Source organism: Malus domestica, chromosome 15, assembly GCF_042453785.1.
Source record: "Malus domestica chromosome 15, GDT2T_hap1".
NCBI lineage: Eukaryota > Viridiplantae > Streptophyta > Magnoliopsida > Rosales > Rosaceae > Malus > Malus domestica.
The window spans coordinates 22,745,837-22,756,074 of record NC_091675.1 but is presented as its reverse complement, the minus strand read 5'-3'; the positions used below and the strand labels follow the sequence as shown (position 1 = coordinate 22,756,074).

The 10,238-nt window shown below is 38.0% G+C and overlaps 2 protein-coding genes across 2 annotated transcripts; both read left to right on the top strand.

Moving 5' to 3' along the window:
- Positions 1–578: 578 nt before the first annotated feature.
- Positions 579–1,238, top strand: LOC108172202 (uncharacterized mitochondrial protein AtMg00810-like). Its single transcript, XM_070812796.1, has one exon. It carries the CDS (start codon positions 579–581, stop codon positions 1,236–1,238), a length of 660 nt encoding a protein of 219 aa, XP_070668897.1.
- Positions 1,239–2,976: 1,738 nt separating this feature from the next.
- On the top strand, positions 2,977–4,251 carry LOC139191778 (uncharacterized). The gene has a single exon (XM_070812795.1). It carries the CDS (start codon positions 2,977–2,979, stop codon positions 4,249–4,251), a length of 1,275 nt encoding a protein of 424 aa, XP_070668896.1.
- Positions 4,252–10,238: the final 5,987 nt, after the last annotated feature.

The window sequence follows — 10,238 nt, the reverse complement described above, 5'->3', positions numbered from 1 at the left end:
ACATAGTATTCAAAAGTTTGAAAGAAAAGCAAGCACTAAATTGTTCTAGAAATCGGAGCATTCATCTTTAACTCACAACATTTTTTGAGCAAATCTTCCCATTTTTTGGAGTAATTTATATTAGAAATATAACTTTGTATTAACAAAAAATTAAAAAGAAAAAAGAAAAGGAAAAGAGATTAGGTGGGAACCACAATCTCTAAGTATTATTAGCATTGGCCAATCTCAAAAGGAATCCTGATGGCTCAATCTCTAAGTATAAAGCTCGGTTGGTCGCACAAGATTTTTCACAGGAACAAGGAGTTGATTACTCAGAAACATTTAGTCATGTGGTTCAACATACCATAGTGAGAGTATTATTAGCATTGGCCACAATTAATTAATAGGAGTTAAGGCAATTAGATATTAAGAATGCATTTCTGCATGGTGATCTTCAAGAGGAAATTTACATGAAACAGCCTTAGGGATTTGTGGATATGGCCAATCATTCGTATATTTGCAAGTTAATCAAGTTGTTGTATGGTCTTAAGCAAGCTCCGAGGGCCTGGAACTCCAAGTTCACAAGTTACTTACCTGCAATGGGGTTCACAGCTTCTGCTTCAGATTCCAGTTTATTTGTTAAGCAAGATAATAGTGATGTAGTCATTCTACTGTTGTATGTAGATGACATTATCTTAACTGGATCAAACTCGTGCAAGGTACAAAGTGTAATCACAGAGTTATCTGAGGTGTTTGAGCTTAAAGATATGGAAAAGTTGACTTATTTTCTTGGTTTGCAAGTTAACTACAAGAAGAATGGTGATATTTGTGTCAACCAATCTAAGTATATAAAAGACTTATTGCATAAAACTGGTATGGAGTCCTGCAAACCAGCATCTACACCATGCAAGCCTCATAATCCATTGCTAGTCACTGAAGGTACCATATTGCCTTATCCAAGTTTGTATTGTAGTATTGTTGGCTCATTGCAGTATTTGACCTTTACAAGGCCAGATATTGCATATGTTGTGAATTCTGTGTGTAAATTCATGACTTCTCCCACAGAGATACATTTTGGGGTAGTAAAAAAGATCCTGCGATTCTTAAAAGGAACTATACAAACTGGTATCACATTTTCAGTTGACACTGCAGTAGGGATCACAGCCTTTAGTGATTCTGTTTGGGCTACAGATTTGAACACAAGGCGATCTGTGACAGGCTATGTTGTATACATTGGTAATAATCCAGTTTCATGGTAGTCAAAGAAGCAAGATTCTGTATCAAGGAGTTCTACAGAAGCTGAGTATAACGCATTGGCACATACTGCAGCTGATGTTGCTTGGATTATAAATGTTCTTCGAGATATGGCTATTGTCTTACCTTTTCCTCCAGTGATATACTGTGATAACAAATATGCAATTGCATTAAGTGCCAAACCAGTTTTTCACTTGAGGATCAAACATTTAGACACAAATATCATTTCGTACTGGAGAGAGTTCAAAAGGGGGATTTGCAAGTTCAATATCTACCTACTGAAGGTCAAACTGCAGACATACTAACTAAGGGTCTACAGAGTCCTTCATTCCTCAAGCATTCATTCAATCTCAAGCTTGGAAACCCAGCTGAGATTGAGGGGCGATGTTGATAGATATATGTACACATCGGCAAGATAGGGTTTTGACATATGGCTTACACGTTAGCCAAGGTTGTTAGGATTGTGGTTAGACAACTAAAAGGATAAGAGAAGTTAATTAGTTTTCGATTACTTAGCTATGAATCGAAGGTTGTAGTATATATAGCAATTCTCTGTAATTCTCAATCAATCAATACATTCATAGCAGTTCATTCTTCTCTCTCTTCTATCTCTCTACATTTTTCTATGAAGGTTTTCATTGCTTTTTTCTTCCTTCTAAGATACTGAGCTTAGTGTTAATATATATGATTTTTAAAGCAGGTGTCTATTTTAAATTCCATTTATAGGTGTAGTTGATATTGTTTAAGTTCTTGGCATCGGGTTTCATGTAGCACTAAAGATACTTGATTCCATTTGGTAATTATTATGTCCTTTATGTATTTTGCTTTAATAATAATTGTTTCACATATAAAATATATACGACTAACTATTTTTTCTTATTTACTATTTAATAGGTCTGACCTCAAATAAACCCGAATGAAATCCAATCTAAAATTTAACCACTTTTGTGAGGGTTGGGTTAGAGTTGGGTTGAACTTGCAACCCACTCAAGTTGTACTCTTATATATAACTGGCCCAATTTAGAATTAAATTTTTTTAATAAGTACGAGGAAGTTATTATTTTATAAGAGTACTGAGGTTCTAGGTTATGTCCATGCTAATGTCATATCTTTGGTTATTCGCTATGATAATCAATTGATTACATCTACACGGAGGCATGAGAGGCTTTTAGAGAGTAACGCGGTTGTGGAGAAACCCTAGCTAGGAATTAAGGGTGCTTAGAGTGAGGGTAAGGTTGTCATTTCATATCAAAACTACACGATATTTCGTAACTGAAGCTAAAGGGGGAAAAAGGCAGTAGTATGATGCTTGGTTTAAAGTCATCAAATCCAAATAAAAAATCCCAATCCGAATAGGAATAGGAAAATAACTTTGATTGATTCTTATTCTCATATCTCCAATATGGAGGCAATATATATAAGTCCACACCTTGCGGTACAATGAATAATAATAAAAGAGTTTATCCTAAACTAGGTAGGAATCCCTTTAATGTAGGAAACCAAATTACATTCCAATACTAATTGATTTATGATGCACACGCCAACATAAGATGTAGTACGAAGACTTTACAAATTGATCTGCGTGCAGTTTATTGTTAGTCGATGGTTTCTTTCGAGGCTTAATTCAGGTCCTGATTGAATTTCTGAATTCTCGGGTTTCGGACGCTGCCCTTAAGTTTCAAAATTTTAGGGTTTCCGATACTTCTGTTTCTTTCAACTTTACCAGAATAACTAGAGATCATCATGGTTGGCTCTCCGGCTGCTGCTGTCGAATTGAATGATTCGGGTACGAGGGATTTATGTATGTGTGATGATTTGTGGTTTAATATTTTGAGCAGATTATCACAGTTAGATTTGATGAAATGCAAGATAGTTGCCAAGTCATGGCATCGAATAATCTCTGATGTTTGGTTGCGGAGATTTTGGTCGCAGTCTCCTATTATAGGTCTTTACTACCGTACTCTGTGGCCAGCTGATGATGATACGTATCTTCAACTCAATTACGTATGTTTGCATCATAATTATAACTACTGGACCACATTCTGGAATAATGACATTCTAGAACCCGATAAACTAGTTGTCACTCAGGTGCGCGACGTATCTGACAGTTATCTTGACTGTTGTAATGGGTTAATTCTGTTCTTCAACCTGCGCACTTGTCAATTCTGTGTGTTCAACCCCATCACCAAACAACATGTCTCCGTACCTATAGCATGTGCACATGAGCGTGAGCATTTTTGCGCTGCCTTGGCTTTTGACCCTCTTGAATCCAACCACTATAGAATTGTTCGAATTGATTATTCCCCACAATCCAAATCCAGTGGTTGCCCAGTCCCAACCCCAACCCCAACCCTAACTCTGATGATGGACATATTTTCTTCGCAATCTGGACAGTGGGCTCGTCGTGGATTGCAACTCGACCCCAATTTTGTTGATGGATTTAAAACTTCCAAGGTTTGCAGGCATTTTGTATACTTGCGCGGGGTGTTATATGGCCTTGCTAGTTCACAGAAAGTTTTATGTATTGACCTCAATACCGTTAAAGCTCGAGCCTTTGAACTCCCTCGTGTTCTTGGGGACGATGATAAGACAGGTGCAACAATGGGATGTCTTGGGGTGTCAAAGGATCTTGTTTGTTATGTAACATGTGATAGTTCAAAAACTTTTCGTTTTTGGTCTTATAATGATCGACGTGAATCTGGTGACCAATGGACTCTCAAATATAGTGCTGTTTGGAAAGGTTGGGTATGGGGGTCGGATACAATGCTTATACCCAGTGCAGATATAGTGTTGAAACCCTATGCAATAAGTCCGAATGCTCATGTCATTTTCTATGGCACTTCAGAATTGATCTTTAGCTGGGACCTTGAAAGCCATAAAGGTCAACTGTTCGATGAGCCAATGATAGGGAAGATAGCTCCACCTGGTTATGACCTTCCTTTCTTTACCCAACGTGCTTTCTTGATACCTTTCTACAGTTTGGGTGAGAGGAATATTGCCGGCTCGACTCCATTGTAAGTAGATTGTCTCCATACATACATATATATATATATATATATATATATATATATATAGGAAATTGTTATTAGCACTCCAAAAATCTCATTCTACACTCCTCACAAGTGTATTTTTCTTTCTAATTATAGAAAGTTTGGAGTGCCAAATGTGATTTTTGGAATGCTAATAACAATTCCTTATATATATGTTATGTTCTTATATAATATATACTATATAAGCATATACACAGGAATGTTAGTACTTTTTAAGGTTATTATCATTGTCATTAAGAAGAGCTTTTTCGTAACTAAACCCACATACTTGGATGCTTGATTTAAATTGGAGAGCAAACACTTTATCGTTTATTCTTATAAATGTGGGGAAATCCCGTTTGAATTCAACAAAAATGACTTCAAATTTAAAGGAAAAGTTGACGGACCCAAGAAGAGAGGAATTTCGACATTTTCAGAGATTAGAGGGCTTGAAACTTGATAGAAAGTTCTACTGACCAATCGAAAATTAAACAAATGATAAGTACAAGGGGAATTGCTATATTTTCTCCTTTAATTTTACCAATGAAGAATGGATTAATTAGTTACTGCTTAGATGACTTTGGAGTCACAATGTTGTTTCCAAAGAGTCCATATTTTGATTCTTTTCTAAAACTTACAAGACACCGAACCCAATAGTTGCATAATTAATGGGTAACTTTTTGTTGAAGCTCACAACCTATCTTGACACAATGAATCTTGTCGTAGTTAGCATAAATATCTAAGCTATTTGTGATGCAATTAACATTGATTTTTCTTTGTTGTTTCACATGAAGCTTTATTTGTTGGTATATATGCACCTCACAATAGTTTCTCTCATATTTTTCCTACCAACAGATCAGGGAGCCTTTTAAAGGGAGCACAGATTTTGAGTGCGGAAGCATTACCATGTGAGTGTGATAAACTAGACAGCGTACAAGTTGTAAGTGGTCGTTCATATTGCAATATGTTGATCAAGCGGCGGTTTACTTTTCCTAGTGAAATGCAGTTATGTGCAGGAATGGAACTGCCGGGTTAAGGGTGATTTTCAGACATATCTGATAGTAAATAAGATTTCTACTTTTCAGATTAGGTGGTTAATTTATTTTTAATTTTTTTTAGATTGGATCAAATCAAAGTAATCTCGAAATTTCGAAAATATAGTTCATTATTCATATATTTTACAAGTTTGAACTTTCTCGAACTTTTTCATATATACGTGGGAAATTCATTTTTAAATCAATAAGATGTTATGATATTATTGTAGCCAAATTAGTCAAATATACTGTTCGAAAGTTGGGTGCGACTAGTTTGACCATAATAAAATAGATACTTTAATACGACTTTAATTTGAATTTGCAGAATTACACAACGTACACTGTAATGCAATACATGTAGAAAAAAGGGAAATAAACGGCCTCATTAAGTAACATTGCATAAGTGATAGACGTAAATTACTTTTCTAATCACTAATGGACCGAAAAATTATTTTCTAACTATCTACATAGGAGGAATCGATGTGACATTCCTCATTTACCTAAACCTAATTAAGGATAATGCTTATATTTTACATATGGGGTAACTTACTTGTTCCACCACTTATATTTAACGTATATTTACCGTATGAACTTTATAATCAAACCCGTTTATACTCTTTGTCATTACCTAAAGATCATTTGCAAAAAAATCATTCAATTTGGAGATTCCTTAGTCATTTATATGCATCAAGCAAATGGATGCTTCATCATGAGTATGTTATTTGTTACGAAAACCGCTAAAAGTTGCACATATGTTATTTTTATTAATGTTGTTGATGCACAAAACCGGAGGTCTTGGAACAGCGTAAGTCCTACCGTGAATCTGCAAGAAATGTAAATAACACAAGATGTATCGTGGTTCACCCCAATGTTTGGGCTACGTCCACACTAATATTGTATTTCTCTATGAGGGAGAGAAAGCCTCTGAATAGGAGAGTGAGGCTTCTGAGGGTGGTAGTCAGGCCTAAGAATTGGCCTCCCCTAATGAGGAGAGTGAGGAGTCATTTTATAGAATAAAGGCTCCTAACTTATTACATATTTACCCCTTCATTTATTACATAATTACATTTGAGTCCCCCGAGTATTTATCCGAGGTCTAAATATGGAGGCCTTAAGTATGGTACAAACAGTAGTCCCCTAAGTCTTCAGTCAAGAGAGTCTTTTGGCTGGAGACTTGAAACTCAGTCCATGTGTGAGCCGAAGTAATTAGATGTCGTATAGGATTGATACTCGATATGAGGCGATACCCGATCTGAAATGATGTTCAACTAGAAGTAGCACATGTTGCGAGGCTGCTCTGCTTGTGGCTTATGTTGCCTTGGTTGGCTCGGCTTGTGGCGTTGAAGGTGAGAGAGTCCCTTTTATAGAATAAGGGCTCGTTCCTCAATACATAAGTGATGGGTTAAGAGTGATGCTCGCGGTGAGGCGGTTGCTCAGCTGGTGGTGATGCTATTCTAATGAAGGTGAATGAGTCCCTTTTATAAAATAAGGTCTCGCTTCTCAGTACATGAATAATGGGTTATGAGTGATGCTCGCGGCGAGGTGATTGCTCAGCTGGCGGCGATGCTCTCTAATGAAGGTGAGGGAGTCCTTTTATAAAATAAGGGCTCGCTACTCAGTACATGAATAATGGGTTAGGAGTGATGCTCACTGCGAGGCGGTTGCTTAGCTGGCAGCGATGCTCTCTAATGAAAGTGAGGAAGTCCCTTTTATAAAATAAGGGTTCGCTCATCAGTACATGAATAATGGATGCTCTTTAATGAAAGTTAGGGAGTCCCTTTTATAGAATAAGGGCTCACTCCTCAATACATAAATAATGGGCTAAGTCCCCCAAGTATTTTTCATGAGGCCCAATATATGGTACAATATATGGTACATAATGTAGTTCCGCAAGTCTTCGGTCAATAGAGTCTGTTGGCTGGAAACTTCAAATTGAATCCATGTATGGGCCGAAGTGGCGGTTGTTCGGATGCGGTATTTGTATACCCTGCACTGAAGCTTTGTAGGTAAAACTTTGCAAGTGAAGCTTTGAAGCTAGAGCTCTGTAAATGAAGCTTTTGAAGCTAGAACTCTGTAAATGAAACGTTTGAAGCTAGATTGACATGAGTGATGCTCATGAATGTTTATATTGATTGACATGAGTGATGCTTATGGATGTTGGCATGAGTGATGCTCATAAAATTTGACATGAATGATGGTCATGAATGTTTATGTATGATTGTCATGAGTGATGCTCATGAATGTTTATGTATGATTGACATCAGTGATGCTCATGTATAATTTTGGAGTACTGGACGTACTTTTGATCACCTAGTGGGTGATAATAGCGGCAAGTTGCCGAATAATTTTGGAGTACTGGGCGTACTTTTGATCACCTGGTTGGTGATAATAGCGGCAGGCTGCCGAATAATTTTGGAGTACTAGGCTTACTTTTGATCACCAAGTTGGTGGTAATAGCGGCAGACTGCTGAATAATTTTTTGTAGCACTTGACATACTTTTGATCACCTGGTTGGTGATAATAGAGGGCTTGGCTCTTTTGGGCATATGGGCCTTCGCCCTCCACATAACATTCTAGCCCATTATTTTGGGCTTTGCCTTTTTGTTTTTTATTTTTTTGTTTTTTACCCTCTAATGGGTTTATACAGTTGTCTCCGAAAGATAAGAAAATTAAATCAAATCATTCAAAAAACAAGAAAAGTAAATCACATCATTTTGGTGGGGTGTTTATTCCTTGCTTTTGCAGTGTCCCCATGTGCTCTCGTAGAGGAAAAACTCTCTTTTGCTTTATGTTTTTTCTCGGTTTTTTTTTTTGCTTTGCTTTCGCTTTTGTTTCCCACAACTTGCACCTCTCTCTTTTGCTTTTGTCGTTCTCTTTTCCACCGCACCTCTTTTTTGCTTTTGTTTTCTGCTTTCATTATTCTGTTGCTGGAAGGCAGAGAGCTCGCAGCGAGATAACTTGTTGCCTGCTCTTGCATTTCTATCAGTAAATTATAAGCCCATTGATATCAAATATATGCACAGATTGCCCAATTGACTGCAATATGTTCAGATACTGCCTATCCGTAAAGTTCACAGTTAAAGGTCCGGTGCTACTACTTCCTCCATTGACGTCGTCGCCACCGCCACTGCCTCCAATGGGAAGATCATGGCTGCGGCTCTCCCTCTGAAGTGGCAAGGAATGCCGAAATGAAGAAAACCCTATCTTCCAAGCCGCCGCATCGTGACCTCCATTACCAGCAGCATCGTCGTCCTCAGCGATTCTCCTTCTGGGTACAGACGAGAAACTTGAGTGTTGCGGCAAGACGGAATGGGCCCTCTGGTGCTCTGATTTGACATCCTCGGAGTGCCTGAGCTTGGTCATCTCTTTCTTGAAGTCAGCCTGACCCGCTTCCAGCACTTGGATCTTCTTCAGACCTCCTCTGCCGGGGAAGTATCCATGGCAGCAGAAACTTCCAAAGCTTGAAGCTTTGCACCAAAACCCACTAACCCAGTTGAAAATCTTCAATGGAATAAAGAACCCAGTTCTGGAAATGGTAGCAAACCAAGCTCAAAAGGAAGAAGACTCATGGGTTCTCTTAATTTTCTTCTACTCCAATAAAAAATTTGAAAACAATGGACACCCAGTTGAGATTATGGTCTTGAAAGCTATAAGCAAGCATGGGGATTGAAATTGATAAGACAGACTTAGAGGGATTGGTCTGTGATGGTGAAGTGGGTGACGGGCTGTGAGGATAAGGAAGAAAGGGGTTTAAGGGAGGTGTAACGGAGGATGAGAGGGGTTTGAGCGGAAGTGGGAAAGCGAGCACGGTGCTTGGAGTGTCGATAGCTTTGTGATTTTACAGATTCACGGCGGAGGTGAAAAAAATGAAAAAGAACCGACACAACTTTTCGTATCGATTCCCACAGACAGCGCCAAATGTTGATGCACAAAACCGGAGGTCTTGGAACAACGTAAGTTCGACCGTGAATCTGCAAGAAATGTAAATAACACAAGATGTATCGTGGTTCACCCCAATGTTTGGGCTACGTCCACACTGATATTGTATTTCTCTGTGAGGGATAGAGAGCCTCTGAATAGGAGAGTGAGGCTTCTGAGGGTGGTAGTCAGGCCTAAGAATTGGCCTCCCCTAATGAGGAGAGTAAGGAGTCATTTTATAGAATAAGGACTCCTCACTTATTACATATTTGCCCATTCATTTATTACATAATTATATTTGAGTCCCCCGAGTATTTATACGAGGTCTAAATACGGAGGCCCTAAGTATGATACAAACAAATGTTAATGTTGAAAAGTGACTTCCAAATTTTTAGGCGATTGGAAACTTTTTCTGGCATCAGTGATCGGTGACAATTATTAGCTAGTGCTGGTGGCTTGTGGGTCATGTACAATGGGGCAAAATTGTGCATGTTCCTATGATTCTAAAAAAAAATTATAACTATGAGGAAGTTATTATTTGATAAGAGTATCAAGGTTATAGGTTGTCCATACTAATGTCATATCTTTGATTATTTGCTGATATGAGCATATTTATGCGACTTAGTTGGCTTGTTCTTGTGCATTTATGTCGTGTTTCCTTAGTTATTTTAATGTTTAAAGTCATTTTCGTGTGTTTTCAGACTCTAAGTACAAAGTATGCAAGAGGATGCATTTTGGAGGCCTTTGGAGCATGTTTCGGGCTTGGAATGGATAGCAAATGCATGGGCCAAGTGGATGGACGAATTTGAGAACTAAAGAGGCCAAGAATATGAAGAATTATGGTCCAAAAGATGAAGAAAACAGCCCAAAAATCTGTCACCCCAACTTGCATTCCTTGCCATGCAAACCACATAGAATTCCCTTTGGATTCCATGCCATGCTTGATCACTCTTGTCCCCTACATAATTTCTAATTTCATGCTTCAATTCATTTAATTATTACACTCAATTGCTTGATACCTCTT